Source organism: Urtica dioica, chromosome 2, assembly GCF_054948205.1.
Source record: "Urtica dioica subsp. dioica isolate 48M chromosome 2, U.dioica_male_clone48M_v1_H2, whole genome shotgun sequence".
NCBI classification, from domain to species: domain Eukaryota; kingdom Viridiplantae; phylum Streptophyta; class Magnoliopsida; order Rosales; family Urticaceae; genus Urtica; species Urtica dioica.
The window spans coordinates 49181567-49201332 of record NC_142757.1 but is presented as its reverse complement, the minus strand read 5'-3'; the positions used below and the strand labels follow the sequence as shown (position 1 = coordinate 49201332).

At 32.7% G+C, this 19766-nt stretch overlaps 1 protein-coding gene and 1 long non-coding RNA gene across 2 annotated transcripts; one reads left to right on the top strand and one right to left on the bottom strand.

Annotated features, from left to right (window-relative positions):
- Positions 1-515: 515 nt before the first annotated feature.
- LOC149405246 (uncharacterized) lies at positions 516-2374 on the top strand. Its single transcript, XR_016295443.1, has 3 exons — positions 516-669; positions 1385-1453; positions 2118-2374. It is a non-coding gene; the product is annotated as an uncharacterized LOC149405246 (long non-coding RNA).
- Positions 2375-5582: 3208 nt separating this feature from the next.
- LOC149405245 (putative LRR receptor-like serine/threonine-protein kinase At5g37450) lies at positions 5583-19049 on the bottom strand. The gene is made up of 21 exons (XM_089605610.1): positions 18901-19049; positions 18631-18781; positions 18055-18126; positions 17791-17862; positions 15666-15809; positions 15440-15511; positions 15205-15276; positions 14339-14413; positions 14151-14219; positions 13695-13763; positions 13525-13596; positions 12340-12426; positions 12099-12167; positions 10992-11521; positions 10751-10891; positions 10383-10666; positions 10129-10180; positions 8855-9102; positions 7002-7136; positions 5726-5978; positions 5583-5680 (listed from the first exon to the last, which is right to left on the bottom strand). The coding sequence occupies exons 1-21, from the start codon at positions 19016-19018 to the stop codon at positions 5583-5585; spliced, it is 2883 nt and encodes a 960-aa protein (XP_089461736.1). The 5' UTR covers positions 19019-19049.
- Positions 19050-19766: the final 717 nt, after the last annotated feature.

The following is a 19766-nucleotide window of genomic DNA, read 5'->3' as shown; positions in this document are numbered from 1 at the left end:
ACACCAGGTGTTCGAAGAAATGTCACAACGAGCCAAAAGCCTCCCTACGCAACCCCATCTTCGTCCCACAACGCCCGGACAGCCCGACGTACCCCAACACACGCCATGTGTTTGAGTAAAGGCCACGGAGGCCCTTTGAGTCACGTCTCCCCACGATTCGAGGTCATGTGCGACGAGATCGAAGTCGACAAACCCGTCTACGAGGAAGTTGTGCAAGACGAATGTGAGAGCCAAACTTTTTGTTAAATCATATGTAAATAAATTACGGTTAATCTTTTTGGACAAGAAATGTCATGTTGAGATAGGGAAGGACCAATTTGAAAGTTTGAGTACTTTTGAGTTATAAGGCAAAGGAAAAGAGAGAATACAAAATCTTGAGAGAATATGGATCAAATTGCAACCAATTAGAGTTTGTTGGTGTGGAAATTAGAAGAGTCAAAAGAAATAAGGGACTCTTCAATAAATTTCCCGTCCTTATCTCTTCCAACCCGCCTAAGCAAGCCTTATCTCTTCCACTTCCCTTCATTCATTCTGATCACTGTGGAAATAGAAAAAAAAAACGCAGAAGGGTGAAGCTTGAGAGAAAAAGAGGGAGAGAGTGAGAGAAAGAGAGAGAGCGAGTGATTGGAGTTTGTTCTTCACGTCATCGGAGTTCATTTCCTTCACGAGGTAGGAAAGTCTTGGAAATTTCTTATCTTGAAGTTGTTTTAGAGTGTGAATTAGAGGTTACAGAATATTGGGATTTCGAATTTGTGTTTGATTGTTGGTAAGTTGTTCTTGAACTCGAGAATAAGTTATTATTTCTGGTAATTTTGTTTTTCTTCTCAGCTGCACAGTCTGAGAACATGGACGTACACAGACTGATATGAACTGAAATGGTTTAAGCTGCTATTTTTCCTAGAAAGTAGACTTTATGAGTTTTCCAGAAAGTTAAAGAACTTGCAGATTGGCTGAGTATAGAATTAGTTATGATTTTCTTAAAGCAGTGATGCAGAGCTGTGAAAAATAGGATTTCGGAAACTGTAAATCCAATTTACAAACTATTTTTCAGGTAGTAAATCTGATTCAAATCATGGTTATAATATATCGTTGGAAAGCTACGGAATCTACCTTTGTAATGAAACCGGAATTGTTGGATTTATATTTGTCTAGCTCAAGTTATGTTACATCTTGTGATGGTTGTTCGAATCAGCGAGTTTGCTGACATTAATTGATTTTGGAAGTGCTGAGTTCGTAAGTTGATCTGAGATCACTTGGTTAAGAAATTTGATTGTGTTAGTTTGTCGTTGCTTAATAATACAAGGATGCCTAATCATAAGAATTAGTTTTCTTTTATGAGGCAACTAAGAAGAGTGATTGACTCTTAATCTCCTTATTCTTAAAGGTTGTTCAAGTAAGATCGAGCCACCGTGAAATACTACTGCTTGGCTTATTTCGCAACTTTGGAATCCGGGTAAGTAGATAATCTTCTACAATACAATTCAACTTCGTATGTTACGACGTGGTATGCGCAGCCACGCCGTAAATTTTGAATGAAATAGTTGTGGGCTATGTTATGGAATTATTAGACGAGTCATAGTTGCAAGCTTGCTTGTTTACACTAATTACGTGATTAACGTAACCACGCCGTGAGATAGTAACTGACACTTTATGAGATTATATGATTGTTACATGAGTAAAGGGGACTGCGGATCCCATTTGTATTGGTTGTTGTGAAGGGACTGCGGATCCCGCTTGTGTCGACTGATATGAAAGGACTGCGGATCCTACCTTTAATGATTGGTGGTGCGCTAAATGAGACAAAGAAACTCTAGTACTTGATACGATATAAATTTTATGGATCATAGGATGAGACTGCGGATCTCATTTATATTGAAGTTATTTTGAAAGAGATTCTAGATGGGCCCTAGGTTAACACAAGAATAGAAACTAAATTAAGGTTACTCGTGCATTGATGTTACAAGTTTATTATTTTTTTCCTTATGAGTAAGGACATATGGGATTATAGAGTTGAGGTGTCATGATTGATAATTATTATTGTGTGCATTCATTATTTTGTAGTTTATACAAATTATCTACTTGATGAGCCATTGCTCATGAGTTTAATTGTATTGTAGGTAAGTGTCTGATGGACAGTTAAGTAAGGCGGTGACTATGTGGAAGTGACGACTGTACATACGGGCCCGACCGATGAGAAACCTTTCTTTTAAAACTATTTCAGACTTGGAAGTATATATATGTATATATATGTAAATATTTCAAACTAGTATGAGACAAAACGAGACGTCTCACACATTCTCGTATTTTGACACTAAGGTACTATATATATATGTGTGTGTGTGTGTATCGTGTTTAAAAGTTAATTTTTTTTTTACGAGTTTTAGTAAATGGTTTTGAGCTGGTAAGTGTCGCGACTCGTCGTAGCAGGTCGTATACGAGGAGGTCGTGTACGAAGACGAGGACGACGAGGCTAATTACGGCGAGGTCGAGATCGAAGTTGATGAACCCGTCTACGACGAACTCGTATATGACGAGGTCAAAATTGACGAACCTGTCTACGATGAAGTTGTTCAAGACGAAGCCGTCTATGACGAATCCGTGTTCGACGAGGTGGAGTACATGGAAGCCGTCTACGATGAGCCCGTGTACGACGAGATCGATGAGGTTGAGTTCGATGAGTTCGAAGTCAATGAGGCAGTATGTGACAAGCTGAACAAGGTCGAGGACGATTTGGCCATGAATGACGAGGTCAAGTTGAACGAGGCTGAATATGACGAAGCGAATGAGGAAGAGGAGCACGTGGAGAGGAGCGCAAACATGTATCTTGTTGTTCACAAGTCGTTTTTGGACCTATTTGAGAAGGTCTTAATATTTATGTCGAGCAAGACCATGGACGTGAGCACACCGAGCAAGGAGAACCAGCACCAATCGAGAACGAGTTTCCTAGCTCGGTCTAATGAGGAGTTGGAGAAACTCGAGGGAGTTGTGGTGTTTGTTTACGACAAGCTACCTGACTTGACGTCGAGAAGGTCTGTCCGAATCAATCACACAAGCCACTTGATGACGTGGGCTCGAATTCGAGGACGAATTCTTTCCAACCCGGAGAGAATGATGCGGGCCGAATTCTGCGTCCCAATCTGTCGATCCAACTTCAGAGGGCCTTATCTTTTGACTCGGTTGTCGGATTTACGCGTACATATCAAATCGAAGAAAAAGACGAGATCTTTAACACATCGTGGACAGTTTGTTAAAAATCGAATCCCAGAACCAGTTTATTCTGCTTCGAAATATCTCGGCCCATTTAATGTTTTAGCAATTTAATTGTGTGACTTTTTGGTTTGTTTATCCTTTGGTTTTCTTGTCTTTTGGGTTTATTTTGTTCGTTGATTTTCTTTTCCTTTGTGTTTCTTGTCCTTTGGGATTACCGTGACTTGTATTTAATCACCATTTTCAGACATTGGTGATAAGAGATTAGAATGAATGAAAATTAAAACCTTTGTGTTTTTATCCCCAAATTCGTGTATTCTTGTGAGGACCCGATTTGATGCCCGAGACCTAGTATTTGTGAGCGAATCAATAGGTGGAGGAAGGTTCTTCGATTGGGTATTCGTGCGTCGAATCAACAATCGTAGTTCATATATCTTATCAACAAAAAATCCCGCTGCATCACAACGGAAATGATCAGGATAATTTTCAGTTCGCATTGCATATTGGCTATAGGAGATGAAAATTTTGGTGTGGAGAGTCATGTTGCAACGTTGATCCAAAAATCTTAACTTCATAAGCGATGGAAACTATTTATTTTGAAGCTCACACGCAACTGTCTCCTTACGAGCGAGATATTTGAACGCTTTATCCTATAAAATTATCGCAATGTTTACTGGGTAAGGAGGAATGCCAATAGATGATACACCTTTGCACACTTTCTCCTTATCCATAGTGTTTTCGTTCGCGCCTCGGTGGGGATTGAGCCGACCAAAGTTCCGGGGACGAGTATCAAGAAGCTTATCATGTGGTGGTGGTCATGTCAAACTTGGAATTTGCGGTGTAAAGTGCCATTGTTTCTAAGCAGACTTGGGATCAATGCAATAGTATCCTTAACGGTAAAGGGAGCGCTTGTGTTCTAGACTTCCTATATAGGGTGGAGCGTGGATGAAATGAATTTATTAAGGCCACAAGGATGATATTTCATTACTAGGCTCGCCGTTAGATCATTGTATATGGCTTACTTTGGATGCCAACAGGCTGAGAGGTAGCAATGCTTGCACAATGGCTCACACAACTACTGATAAGTACTCAACGGCTTACACGCTCAAGTCGGAGGCTGTGAATGCCCAAGCAGCAGAGCTCGATGCGATCATGGGAGCTTGTAGATGGGCAGCCAGACTTTTGATGAAAAAGCAATTGTGGATGACTGCTCGGATGAGGCATCATTGCCAGATTGGAAACTGATTGGTGCTTTGGATGAGTGTAGTGGATTAATTTCATTTGTTTTTAAATGTGTTTTGTCTTGGATCCCTAGAAATAGTAATGAAGTGGGTCATTTGACTTTTAAGTTGTAAGTGGGTTGCAAAAACTCTTTGTTTTGGTGACATATCAACACTCTTGTTGTGATTATTAATATGTTTTAAGTTGTAATGAAATATTCTTTTTGATAAAAACAAAATTGGATTAAAATATTACATCGGAAAATTTTGAGCTCAAAACTTCAAATTGGAGCTTCATGTGCACACAAAAAAAAATGCCAATTTCTGAAATTCCATGGCATATATTTTGACAAACCAAAAAAGAATGTATGAATGTATTCAACGTACATAATGCGGGACCACAAACTAAGTGAGAGAGAGAGAGAGAGGGGTTAAAACTCTATATGCTGCCCACTATATCGATATTTTCAATTTTAAGGTTTCCCCAATATTCCAACAACTTCTAAAAACATATTTCAAAATCTTAATTTAACCTGAAATATTTATTTTTCTATTCTCGGGCTATTCTTGCCATTGCCAACAGAGACAAGACTATTTGCAATGTTTAAAGTCCAGTTTTCTAAACGTAAATATATAAAAACTTTGCCCGAGGTTTAAATTTACGAAGAGAAAGAGAACAAAAATCGTTACTTTAAAATCTCACCCCACATAAGTCTATGTCTTCTTGCAAGATAGTTTGTTTCTAACTAAAATACGATATTTCTGCTTCCGTAAATACAAAGCATTCTAGAAAATTTATTTACATAATTTTCAGAAAAATTTTGTTCTCACAATTGTTTTACATATAAACCATACACATTACTTAGGTTTCATTCAAATATAGTTTTCATGAAATAAGAAAAATGTTTGAATTTCACCATACTGAGTTGTGTCAAACCGCTCTAAACCCTAAATATCATTTCCATGCATTTGCAAGTTTCTCTCTTGTATATAGCATGAGTATGTATGCAAGTACTTCGCATCAATATTTTACATATATAAAGCTAATGTAACTTGTACATTGCATAAATATAACAAATTATTTGTGTGACCCAAACATGCAACATTACAACATGCTTAAAAAAAAAAAAAAAAAAAAAAAAAAAAAAAAAAAACTCAGCGAGGGGTAATAGTAGGAATAACACCACTTTCAAGGTTGCTTCCATGATAATAAGACGCCGAGACACGCAAGTTTCTCTCAGAATAAAGTGGTGCTATCATCGGTGATCTTTCAGAGGTATTATTGGTATCATTAGCACTAGTAGTGTTAGTACCAGATACTCCAGCAGAAGAGGATGAGGCAGTATTAGGGGTGTTGGATTGATTAGGGTTTTGTGAACATATGTTCTCTAACTCTCTAACAATCTCTGGCATTAAAGGCCTTCGTTCCGGCTCATCTTGGCTACACTTTAGGGCTAAGTCCATAAACTTCTTCACACAATCGGAGTCATAAGAACCCATGGTTTTGTCGATGATTGAAAGCATTTTCCCGGCTTGACATGCCTCTACAACCTGTATTTTGATATTAGAAAATTAGTCTCTTAGAGGATTCTTGATAATAATTCATATGTGTAGGTACTCATGGACGATTTGAGTGTAAGGGTTCTAAGCAATTTCTTCTCCAATTGGAGAACACCCACCAATATTTAGAAATTGTCCTACTTTATTTCAATTAAAAAAATGACTTATTTTAAATATTTGCTTTAGCCCTCAAAAGTTGTCGCACCGGGCTGTAATTACTACGTATGTATGTCAAAATAATCATGTCGATTATAGGATGAAGCTTTCAATGGATTGAGCAACCTGTCATTTGGGCTGACCCGACCCGTCCGGTCCCACAAAAGGACTTGACCAGCTTGGGCTTGGTAGAAAGGGCTAATGCTGAGTCAGAGCCTTCTGATCTAACACTACTAGAAAAATGGTTTTATGGCGTTTAAAATCCGCCATTAATTTTTTTATGACGGTCTACAAACGCCATCAAAGGCGATGTCATTAGTGAGTTTTAACGGCGTTCGTCTTGTTTATAACTTTAATTTATTTTTTTCATTTTTTATTATTTTAATTCATTTTTATTATTTTAAAATTCTTTTTCTTTGGCATTTATTTATTTATTTGTTGTTGGTTGGGCGGCCGCTAGTTCTCCTAAGGCGATTTCTAAGAAAATTCTTGTTCTTTTTACTTAGAAGAAAATTACAAGTTTGATGTCATAAATAATTTCAAAATAATAATCTTTTGTATCTGATATGATATACATAAAAGTGAGGAAAAAATGTGACACCTCCCTGTAAATGAAAATTCTCACTTGAAATCAGATATTTAGGCCAGATCTAATACCAATTAGTTTTAAGTAATATATTCTTAATTTAAATTTTAGAAAGAAAGAAAAATCAGTAACACAATATTTATATCCAGGTATATCATTCAAAGAAGTAAGAAAATTAAGTGGCATACTTTTTTTTAGATACTAGTATAACGATAATAAACTAAATGCATGAAGCAATTATTTGTTCCTAATATTATTGAGAAGTGAAGTACCTTATCCACAATGTAAATAGCATGAGATACAGTAGGCAATCCAGTCAAGAGCTCTAGAAACACAATTCCCAGACTGAACACGTCACTCTTCTCTGTTGCCACTCCAGTTTTAAAGTACTCTGGATCTATATAGCCCTGTACAAAAATCAATTAATCAAATAAAAACGGGCGCTCTAGTTTACTAGTCTTTTTAAAACTTAGAATTGTAAAATAGCCAACGTTTTAGTAATATTTGATAATTAGTCAATCTTTGATGTAATAAGACATAATTACCCTTATTTTTTCTCCTAATTCTTTGTCAAAAATAAATTAAATGAAAATAATTTATCTATACCTAAATACTCTCTCTCTCTCTCTCTCTCTCTCTCTCTCTCTCTCTCTCTCTCTCTCTCTCTCTCTTCGTTACATTTTTAGCCATAACGAAAGTTGAAAAAAAAACAGCATCACAGTCAATAATCGGTAAAACTGTTAATAAGTTTATACCAAAAATCTATTAACAATTATTACCGACTATTAGTTGAAGCAGAAACCTATTAACAGTTATTAACGACTATTAACTGTGTTTTTTTATTTTATTTTATTTTATGTTTTTGACCTTTGTCCATAACTAAAAAATGTGACGAGAGAGAGAGAGAGAGAGAGAGAGAGAGAGGGAGAGAGAGAGAGAGAGAGAGAGAGAGAGAGAGTGAACGTGAAAATAGAGAGAGAGTGAGATATCTGATATCCTAATAATTAGAGATTTTGAATAATAAATTAGATTTTATTAATTTCGAAAATAAATTATATTAACTAATTAATAAAGGTAAAAATGGTATAAACAATGTGCCACATAAGCAGAATTGCTAGAAATCAAAAAAATCTGAAGGGTAAAAATGGTATAAACAATGTGTCACATAAGCAGAATGGCTAGAAATAAAAAAAAATCTGAAACGTATGATAAGATAAATTCTTAAATTTGAATAGGCTTAATTAGTTACAAATCTCAATAAAAACATTATTAACCGTATATTATATTTGCTGTCATATTTATCGGTTTTGTCTGGAGAAGGGAAGAAAAACAAAAAATTGTGTCTGCTTGTGTTTTAAATCGCGATGAGGACACAACGATTACAAATATTGTATTAATAATTTGTTTGACCATGTTAATAAATTTATGTATGTATGTATGTAGTCAAAACATTTATGGATAGTGTAAAAAAAAAAAATTAGACAGTGATAAACTTTATAATTAATTGAGTAACTAAGCCACTAAAATTTGTAAATTTACAAAATAGCCGATTTTTTTTATAAATTTTAAGTAAATATCTATTATGATGATATGACACTGTTTGGACTTTAGACGTTTTTAGCATTTCATTTATGCCCTTAGAGTCTGATAGCTATTTACAATTATTAACGAATATTTATAACTATTAATGTCTTTTGACTTTATTAGTAAAATCTCGTGGCTATTTACTTAAAATTTATCAAAGATTGACTATATGACAAAATTTACATTTTTATATGGTTATATATCGAGAGAATCTTAAACTTTAACTAATTTGCTATAAGATTGAAAGCTTTTATAATATTTTGATATAAAGTTAAACTTAAAGTATACAAAATAGTCATTTTGAAATTAATCGATTAACAAAACAGCTAAATTTGACATTAAAGCAAGTATGATACGAAATCTAGAACATACAAATTTACGTAAAAATCTAAGAGAGAAAAAAAACCATGCCCTTCAAAAAAAAAAAAAACCCATGAACAAATGAGAGAAATCCCACTATATCAAAAACCTTAGATGAAAAAAAGCTCTGATATATAATGAAAATTTTAAAATTTAATAAATATAATTTTATTATGCTTACATAAGTGCCTTTCACGTTGATGGAATGAGAATTGGTTATGGCTCCTCCGTCTGGTACCGGAGCAAATTTTGAGATTCCAAAATCAGAAACTTTTGCAGTGAATTGTGAATCCAACAAAATGTTGCTCGGTTTTATGTCGCGGTGGAATATTACGCGCCGGACTTCGGTGTGAAGGTAAAGAATGCCTTTTGCCGAATCCAATGCAATACTCAGTCTCATTGCAAAGCTAAGAGAAAGCCGAAAACTAGCTGCACAAAGTATAATTATGGACAATGGAATTATAAGAAGGAAAATATGCTCTACACATTGAACTCATTGTAAAGTAATTTTTCACACATTTACCACGAAAATAAATGCATTTATTTTAATAATTTAAATTTATTTTAAGTTTTGGACACGAAAAGAATGATATTCACGTCGATAAAAAAATTAGCTTTAGTTGAAGTTTCTCACATTAATTTCTAACAAAAATTTATCAAAGTGATGCATAAATAATTTAGATGTCAAATTTTATGCTATCAACGATGAAAAATAAGTGCAAAATTTTAGTCCTTTTTACGAGAAAAAAAACTGCAAACGTTTATACGCCAATTCTACATGAACAGATGTCTAAAGTGTCTACATGGACAATATCTACAGAGATGTTGATTTCACGTGCACACACGCAGTGATGGATCTAAAAAAGCTTACCCGGGGAGCAAATTTGAAAAAAAAAATCAGGGGGATTAATTTGAAAATAATCTCAAGTGGGGCTAATTTGTAAACTTTTAGGATAATTTTTAATATTTTTTTAAAATGGACTAAAAATGTAAAAAAAAAAAAAAAAAAAAAAAAATTGAGGGGGTCGCGTATCCCCCCCCTCCCAAAGGAATAGACCACAAGGACCAACGCCTTGTATTTTTGTTTTTGTTTTTTTAATCTTTATGTACAAAAAAATTCCTTGATTTAAACGTGGATGCCCCAGTTTTATGAACGGTACGTTTCTATGTCCCATTACAAGTTTTTTTCTTCTTCAAATTAGTGTCCAATTTTAGTGTTATATTAAGGAGCAAATATGAAAGAGGCATAGAAGCCTACTACTAGTAAATAAGGGGTAATTAATGCAATGTTGTCAAAAAATTTCTGCACATGAACCGACTTTTTATTGATGCAAAAATAAGGGACGGTTCCACTAGGACGGAAGCCTTGTATTTTATTAAAATATTTTTGTACCCAAAATTTTCCTGCATAAATTATGAAAATTACATCAATTAATGGATGTAATTGCGATTTACCTGACAATAGATCATGTAAAGAGCCATTAGGCATGAACTCATATACTAACATCTGCATAGAGGAACAAAAAAAATGTTAATTCTTGGAAAAAAAATAAAAAGGAAACAAGAGATTGAGCAAATATATATATATATATATATATATATATATATATATATATATATATATATATATAACTACATGGAATTATAGTAAGCTTTGATGAACATCACAAAACAAAAAACCAAGTGAGCCATGGTCAACATTTTTTTACCTGTTCTTCTCGTTCGTCGCAATATCCGACCAAATTAACCAAGTTCCGGTGATGTACTTTAGAAAGTATTTCGATTTCGTTGAAGAACTGTTGATCGGCTTGTAACGACGCTCGTTGAGCTCGTTTTACTGCCACAACCGTGTTGTCAGCTAGAACGCCTTTGTAAACTCTTCCATACCCTCCTTTTCCGATTTCAGAGGCGACACTAAAGCTATTCGTCGCAGTTTCAAGCTCTATGTAGCTGAATCGCTTCACAATATCGGTTATCGCCGGATGTCTAGGAACTGGAAAAAAAAAGTAAAAACAGCTTAGAAAATGTGAGGCTAATGTAAGAAATAAGATGTAATTTAATTTACCAAGATTTGTACGGTATTTGAATAGCCCGGGGTGAGTTTTTCGAAGAACGAGTGCCACGATGAGAAGTAGTAAGATTCCACCAGCTATCGAGGCTAAAAGAATTCCAACCAAAGCACCTTTGCTCATACCCGATTCTATAGGTCTGAGAACAACTACAAGAAGTAAAAAAAAAAAAAACATTTTCTTTCAATATTACACTAGGTGATAATAAAGATTCATGTGATTGATTGACAAAAATCGATTGATTCTTACCATCTTCATAAGGCCCGAGAAGGATAAAATCAATGAGATCGTAGGGTCCGAAGGTGTCGTTGAGAGGGATCGCAAGCGTAGCGAATCGGTCTCGAACGCGTTGAATCTCACTCGTGTTGAAGATTTGATCCGAAGTGTAATTTCCATAAAACGGAGGGAATAGCTTCGCGTAGATGCTAACCCTAGGCCCTTCTTGCCACACAAAGGAGTGAACGAAGAGTTGATAAAGTCCCATCCCGAGGTTCGAGGTTACGTACTCTTGGAATTGGTCGATGTAGGCTCGGAAATCGGACATGCTAGGGCTTCTCAAGAGTATCCCGACGGTGAGAGGAGCGGCGCAAAAGCACGGTTCGGGGGCGTTTGGGACGTACTCGAACAAGAGAGCGTTGGGACAGGCGATGCGTGGACAAGTGGACGATGAGGCGCTCGAGTTCGGAGGCGGGGCAGTTTCGAGATCAACGTCATCGATTTCGCAAAAACTTACTATGTTTAGGGCATTTGCTCTTTGACACACCGGATTACCCTTGAGCCTAGTTAAATAGTTCACGAAAAATGTGCACATTGCGACGTCATTTATGTCACGAATTAGCATTTTTTTTTTTTTTTTGTAAATTTAAATTATCGTACTTCCACTACGCCTAAAACAATTAGGAAAAATATTTTAGGAAATCTCCTTTTTTTTTTTTACTTAATATGGATCTGTGATGCATCGTCGATTATATTCGTCGAAATGAATAATTACAAAATTTATAGACAAACAACTTATAAGACACTATTTTTTTAAAAAAAGTTTGCATTGAATTCAAGAAGATTCAATGTTAAGGATTCTTGCTTAGATAAAATTTTCACATATATAGGAATGAAATTTTAGCTTTTATTAGCCTTATAGCCAAAAGAAAAACAAATTATGCAATCCGAGACCATAGGCAATGGCAATAATTTTATTTCTAGGTATGTAGGAATTTCCATAAAATAATGTGCAAACAATTTACTCAGTTAAATGAAACCAAAGAAGCATGGAAAATATTAAATTTCTGCCAATATGTAGGACCGATTTTTTTAATAAAATAAAAGCATATCGCCGAGAAATAATGAAAGACCGCTTACTCGATGGTGACATTTCTTGGAGGATTTAAAGTGCTTGCAACATTTGAAAGCAAATTGTTTTTGAAGTTCCTGCACAAACAGAGGCAAATAAACAAGATGTAGCATTCAAGAGTCAAGACCATCCTTATTCTAATTAACTTTTTATCTGGGAATTGTACCACCAGGTTTAAAACAAATTCCTTAGTGTAATTTATTAACGAAATACATATACCGAATTTAATTTAAAAAAAAAAATCCTTACAAGATAAGCCTGTTATCTCCATCAAATGTCATATGATTCCAGATAGCTGTTGGAACATTTCCGGTTAGCGAATTTCCCTCAAGTGACCTATCACACACACACACACACACAAAAGGCTTATGGAAAACAAAGATAAAATAAAATTTTAAATAATTGAGTTTTGGATTATCGACACGGCATCTCTTCGAAATCATCAAAGGTTTAAGGTGCTCTACCTAAATCGGCACACGAGTTCTCAATGAAGAGCTTAAATGGAGGCCAAGGCTTCAAGTAATAATGAGATAAACTTTCTATTTCTTTAGAGTTGCAAAAGTTGGTTCATATACTCACCAATTGTGAGCTTATATCAAGACTAGAAAAATGTGAGAATACCATTAGTGCTATATTTGTATAAAAGATTTCGTCAACTAAGATATCATTGTCGGATTCGATGAACTTAGTAGACTAATTCAATACAAAAATCAATGGTTTTCAAAGTGGGTTACTCAGGGTTTGAGATTCCACGAATTTCATGCGGTTTTCCAACCGGAAATAATTCAATAGGAATTGTAGAAGATTCTGAAATCCATGGTTTCTACATAGGTTTTCATGGGTCATTTTGTTGCACGTCTCAGTACAAAATATAACCAAATCGTAGGTATAACCGTACAGAGAACTAGAGCCATTTTTGCAGATAATAAAAACCAAAATCTCATTGAGCAGTTTCACTAAAAACCAAAGATTTTCGCAACTACCGTTTATTTTTCTATCGTCCGACGTTCAAAACTTCCTATATACCGACGAAAACCCGCTGTTTCCAAACATAAGAGGGCCAAATTTCGTAACACCCCTAAATGTTAAAGGATTTTTTTTATTTCACATAGCTAATTTTTTTAGATCTTTGATTTTATCCGAATTAGATATTTGCATCGACTTAATTATCTCTTGATCAGAAAGGCCAAGGTGATCTCAGATTGTTATTCCTTAAGAGAACATTTGATAGGCACATTATGCATAGTCTCCGAGGTGATTATTAATTGACAATGACCACTGGATTTCAACTTCTCGAACTTTGGTGGTCGAGGTGAAATGTTGATTCTTAACTTGACCTGACAAGTCAAATAGTTTCCTTTTGAATATTTAATATTTAATATTTAATCATCTTCATATTTAAATACGCAGAGAGAATATAACAGCTGATCTTACAATTTTTGGAGATCAGGCAGGCCAGAAAAATTCGAAGGAATCGGTCCGCCAAGCACATTCTTTGATAGATCACTGAAAAATCGAGAAAAAAAATGTGCATTATTTTCTTTGTAAATAATTATTCTGACAAATAGTATAGTCTGAATTAAATAAAAATACCACATACATACATGGTTGTGATTCTATTAGAAAGCTTGTTTGTTGGTATGCTTCCACTGAGTTCGTTGGAGCTAAGATCTCTGTACCATGACAAGTACCACCAAGTAGAGAAAAAATATATAAAGTAGGTATTTGAAACTAATTAATTAGCAAAATAGTCGAATTCTTTAGTCTTTTAGCAAAATAACAAGGTTTTGAGTATTTAGTAAAATAATCATGGTTACGAGTTTTTAGTCTTTTATCAAAATAGTCAAGGTTTGACAATATATAACGGTACCTACCTATGTATATTTATTGGCAGAATTAAAATTATTAACACCTGGTATTTATAAATTTAGAAAATATTGACTATTTTACAAATTTTAGACAAATCTTAATTTTTTTAAAAATTTATTATTTTTGAATAACTATTTAGCTAGACGAGTACAGGCATTATATTCTAATTTAAAAAGGTGTATTGGACTTACAAGTATAGTAGTTTCGGTACATTGCTAAAATCAGGAATGCTTCCTTTCAAGTTGCAATTCCTTAGACTCCTGAATAAAAAAAGTTAATGTATGAGAATTATTGTTTTAGTGTTACAAAAACAACATATCAAAAATGAAAGGAATTTGGATAAGAAATTGGAATTTTGGAGAGAAGATGAAGTGCTTACAGCTTCAGTAAGGTGGACATGTTTGCATAAGAAATTGGAATTTCGGAACCCTCGAAGTTGTTATTATCGAGTTGGCTGTGTTGATAATAAGATGAAAATAAAATAAAATCGAGAGTTGAATTCGGATTCATTAATCGAAAATCCAGATTGGTATTGTTTTTGAAAATTGTACTCTAGTTTATTAGTCAAATTAAACCTCAACTCTTGCATAGTAGTAAACGTTTGGTATATATTGGAAAATAATTTTTAACTAAAATAAATGGGATAAATTTGACGAAGTAACCTGTATTAACTACCAATTAAAATAAAATAAACCGCTTATTTGACTTGCAACATTTTAAAATCTAGCAGAAATCGAAAATAACTACTCCCACATTAAAACAAATAAAATCAATTAACACATCTATAACTTCAAACTTCCAAATTCGAAGGTTAATATCAATTATATGTTAATAAGAGTCTATAAATCTATACCGGTTAATATCAATACTGAAAATAAAAAGATAGAATCGAAATGCAATTTTCAAATCCATTGCCACATCATCAAAATTGACTATTTTGTTAAAAAAAATCTTTAAATATTAACTCTTTTCAATTCCAAATTGTTTTAATTCGCTTACTCCGTTTAATTTTTATTACTATATTATTTTCCCTAAGCACTTGCTTTCTTACAGTTTTTTTTATTTATTTTAAATTACATCAAATGAGCAAAAAAAAAAAAAAAAATATGGATTAAGATTAAATTTTATACCATTGATACTTGAAATAAAATAGTTAGTTTTTTTTTAATCCCAGATAATGTACTCAGTTATGACAAATAAAACTTGTGAAAATAATAGAAGAGTAAATAAATTAAAGAAACATACATAATTCTCAGCCTTGGCATCTGAGATAACTCTGGTGGAAGAGAACCTGTTAACTTGTTGTTATCCAAAAGGCTGCAAAATGTGGAGATAAAAAAAAAAAAAAACAAACTTAGTGAAACTGATAACATTGTCCATATAAAAAGAACAAAGGTCAACCTTTCATTTTTTTATTTTCTCAAAAATTACATTCTAATTAAAAAGTAATTATTATAGCTGGAGATGATGATGTACTTACAAATGCACAAGTTTTGGCAATACTGAAAACTCCACCGGGATCGAACCACTGATCGAATTGTTGTTCATGTGACTACAAAAAAATAAAAATAAAAAGAAATTGTTCGGGATTCAATTCTCCAAAAATAAAAATAAATCCACGTCTGTAAATGTCATACTAAAAAAATGAAATTTACAGTGACCATGTGAAGATAATATTTACTGTCGGAAAATAAATAAAAGCTCACAAGTGAAGGACTTCGGAGAGATTAGCGAACGATTTGGGAAGTGGTCCTGAAATGTTGTTTAAATCAACTTGGAGTCTCTGTAAATTAGTGAGATTGCCAAGTTCATCTGGCAATACACCTGATAATTTGTTTCCGGTCAACAGACTGCCAAAAAAAAAAATTCCAAATAAATAAAAAATCATATACCAATTTAAATCTGATAATTAATACAAAAATTTGTTGCAACGAGCTGATCCATTGGTTCCTTTTAAGATTTTACCTCAAGTTTTATTTTATTGAAAAAATAGTCCACCAATCGACAATAAAATAAAACTTGAGCTATTTTTTAAAATGAAGATGAACTACTGACTTACGGACTTAGTTGCTCCTAATTAATATAATTAACCAATAATTAATTGCCAAAGCATGTCAAGAGCAACTATGTTATGAGACGGTTTGAGAAAAAAATGCTATTATTATCAGGATCATAAGATAGGTATTATTTTTCTCTAATCTCGTACGATCTGATTTTTTAATACGATCAAATTAAATTTTAAATTTAGAATATATTAAGACATTCAATGTTAATAATTTGAGTTGAATTAATTGAAAGAATTTTTATGTTGATATTTAAGATAATTTAATTTTGAATTTATTTCTCTAGTTAAATTCGTAAAATTATATATATAAACAATATGCCCCGCGCGTTGCTGCGGAATAATTAATGTATTTTAGTCTGGAAAAAGAAATTTATAGAGACTGTTGAACACAACTCTTTTGTGGGAAATACGAACACTTTTATTAAGACCACTCAAGAAGAATTTACAAGACCAAGTGTTTATACACTCCCACTAGACACTTTTTGTGGACACTCTTTAGGAGACTACTAATCTTTGAAAAAAAAAATTGGATGCTAAACTTGATGAGGGTAGAGGGGTATTTATAGTAGATGTGAGATAACGTGGACCACACATTTCTCATCTTCTAGAGAATTCCTAAAATGTCTACATATCTAAAACATTATAGGACATTCTTTACATGTCTAGAAATTATACACAATTCTAACACTTCTATGCTTAACTAAGAAACTTCTAGGTGATGGGCTTATTATTAGTCTTCTTGACAATTGGGCTTTCACAATTGTTGAGCTTTAGAAATACTATTGAGCTAGTGTTGCTCCTTTAACAGAGTCCTGTTCAAAAAAATTTACGTTTGAAAAAAATATATTTAAATTTTTTTGGAGACATTTTTATTTTTCTGATAAAATTAAAAAAAAAAAATTGGTACGAATGAACACTACTTATGTTTAGGGTCCACTTTCTTATTTTTTCTTTAAAAAAAAAAAGAAACAAACAAACAAAATCAAAACATTGTTCATTGAAATTTATTTAATTGTGGGCGGGACTTGGGAATTTTTATTCATAACTCTCGTTTATATGTTGAAATCGGTTTAAACTGGGAAAAGTTGGTCTAAAACAGTTTTGTCCAATTATATTTATTTTCCGTTCAATTATAAATCATTCCAATGCATTTAAAAAAAACGGTCGGATCTTGTTTGTAGACCGATTCAATTTAGCCATCATTTGATTTTTGTAATTATTTGTCCTTACAATAATCTTCTACTTATTTATTGATACACTAATAGTGGCTAAAAGTATTTCCTATTTGAAATAGGTCATGCGCTGTGTGATCACAAGAATTTCGATACTAATAGAATGAGCTGGCAAGATTGATCAGGAGTCCATCATTTTGAGAATTAATCGAAAAAAAAACATATGCCAAAAAAAAAAAAAAGAATTTGTTGCAATTGTTCAATTCTATAGGTTCGTTTAACTTTATAGCTAAAGTTTCATTTTATTAAGAAAATAGTATATCAAATCGAAATAAATTAATTAACTGTTTAGATTAATTTAATTTAATTTGGCTTGGTAATTTATTTTCCTAAATAAATTAAATTAATTTATTTATTTCGACTTAATGAACTATTTTTTTTATAAAATAAAATAAAACTATAGTTATTGTTTAGAAAGCAGGATGTGCTATTACGTTACTGATTTAATTGTCCCAAAAACTAATAAAATAAATCTAATTTATAATATACGACACAAATAAATAAACAATCGATATGTATTGACTATTGACTTACAGAAGCCGCAAAAAGGTGAGACTTCCTATCTCCTTGGGTATGCTTCCACTTATGTCATTCCACATAAAATTTCTGTAGAATATTTTTATTTAATATGAAAATAAGATAAATCTTATTATAATCCATGTAAAATAATATATAAATATTTAAAGACAAAACACATGAATGGTGGCTAAATCTTAAGAAATTCTTTCTAGACATAATTTTTTTTTTCTTTTGTGAATTTTTTCTTTCTAGACTGATGAAATATGGCAATGTACTCACATAATGGTCAAATTAGATAATTGGCCGATTTGTGGATCAATAATTCCAGTGAGATTCCTATTCAGCAGTCGCCTGTAATACAAATGAGAACCATCAGAAATAGAAAAACCTTTACTATACTACATATTTTTGATCGATTAAGAGTTTATTAATTACTATTATATTATAATTAAAAGAGTTATAATATGTTCCATTAATGAACAGTTTGATTGAATAAAAATAAATGCAATAACTACTTTTTCTGTAACTAATGAAAAATAAATAAAACTCTTGCTAACTTTTTTTCTTTCCTGATAAAATTTTCTACCTAGTATCATATTTTGATCAAGGAACTACTTCTCCTAATACACATCTATATCCATCTCTATATTATTAAATTCATGTCATTTTCACATCATAAATTATTAAAAATCTCCATTTGCATATTATCCATATAACTTATAAAAGGATAAACGATAATTACCCAATAACTAACAGTCCAAATGAAGAAGATTGGGAAGATTAATAGTTACTCGAGAGCTAATTTTGTAATAAATTACTTTATTATGATATTCGAAAAATAAAATGAACACATACAATTCAGTGACATGAAGATAACCATCAAATTGATTGAAACCGCAGATCACTCCGGTCCAATTCGAAGAACACGGATCGGTCGAATCCCTCCATTTTCTGAGCTTCCTCTGTGGATCTATGAGTCCACCGCGGATTGCATTCAAAGCTCTCACTGCATAATTTATCAAGGTAACAATGTTTAAAAATTTGTATATTTTTATTTGTAGTTACAAGAAAAGCAAAACATTACGGATGTCTCTTAAAATTGAGAAGAAGAAAAAAAAATAATACCTTCCAGTGGATTAGTTATTTGTGACTGTGCAAGATTGGTGAAATTACAAAAACACCAAAACAAGCCAAGAGTAGCTCCATAGATGAAATATCTCCTCAAAGCCATGTGTCCATGCATATCTATCGTTACAAAAATCTCTCGACAATAATAAAAAATAAAAATAAAAAAGAAGAAAAAAAAAATCTGAATATTTAGAGACTTAATTGGAGAACAGAATTGTTCAAGGAAGATGAAGGTGATGCTTATAACTATAGACAGGTATATTGTAGTTTATTTATTGATGATGTAGAGGAAAATAGATTTGGTCAGGTTGCGGTTTTTTTATTTTATTTTTTTACTTTAAAAAGACTTTGTCCGTTTTATTTATAATTCATGCCTCTTGATTTCTATGAGAGAGATTGGTATTTGACCGTATAAAATGAACTCAATCTGGAACTAATTGATCAATCAATATTCTAAGCTGAATATTAAAGCTCCCTAGCATTAAAAAAAAAAAAATAGCTTCGACTAAGCCACATGAAATGTTGTAATTGTATTCTAACCAATATTTCAACATTCTTCATAAATTAGCCAAATCGATGATGTGGCAATAATTTTTTTTTTTCCAATTTTATCCGTATTAATTATTTATTTCAAAATTGTTTTAAAAAAACTTTTCAGTTAAAAAATAAAAAATCAAGTCTTAAATATTTAGTTATTATTGTGATATTTTGTTTTATTTACTTCTCTCTCTCTCTCTCTCTCTCTCTCTCTCTCTCTCTCTCTCTCTCTCTCTCTCTCTCTCTCTCTCTCTCTCTCTCTCTCTCTCTCTCAACAACCGGCCATTATCTTCTACTCCAATTGCCTTGTGTCTCTTAACCAATAA

What these genes read in the sequence shown, in the direction of transcription:
- LOC149405245 (XM_089605610.1), bottom strand. Translation starts at nt 19,018, where the DNA reads ATGCATGGACACATGGCTTTGAGGAGATATTTCATCTATGGAGCTACT. An exon ending in TTATCTAATTTGACCATTAT is followed by an intron (nt 17,863 to 18,054) that starts GTGAGTACATTG and finishes AATATTCTACAG; the next exon opens with AAATTTTATGTGGAATGACA. An exon ending in GCGACGAACGAGAAGAACAG is followed by an intron (nt 10,181 to 10,382) that starts GTAAAAAAATGT and finishes TCCTCTATGCAG; the next exon opens with ATGTTAGTATATGAGTTCAT.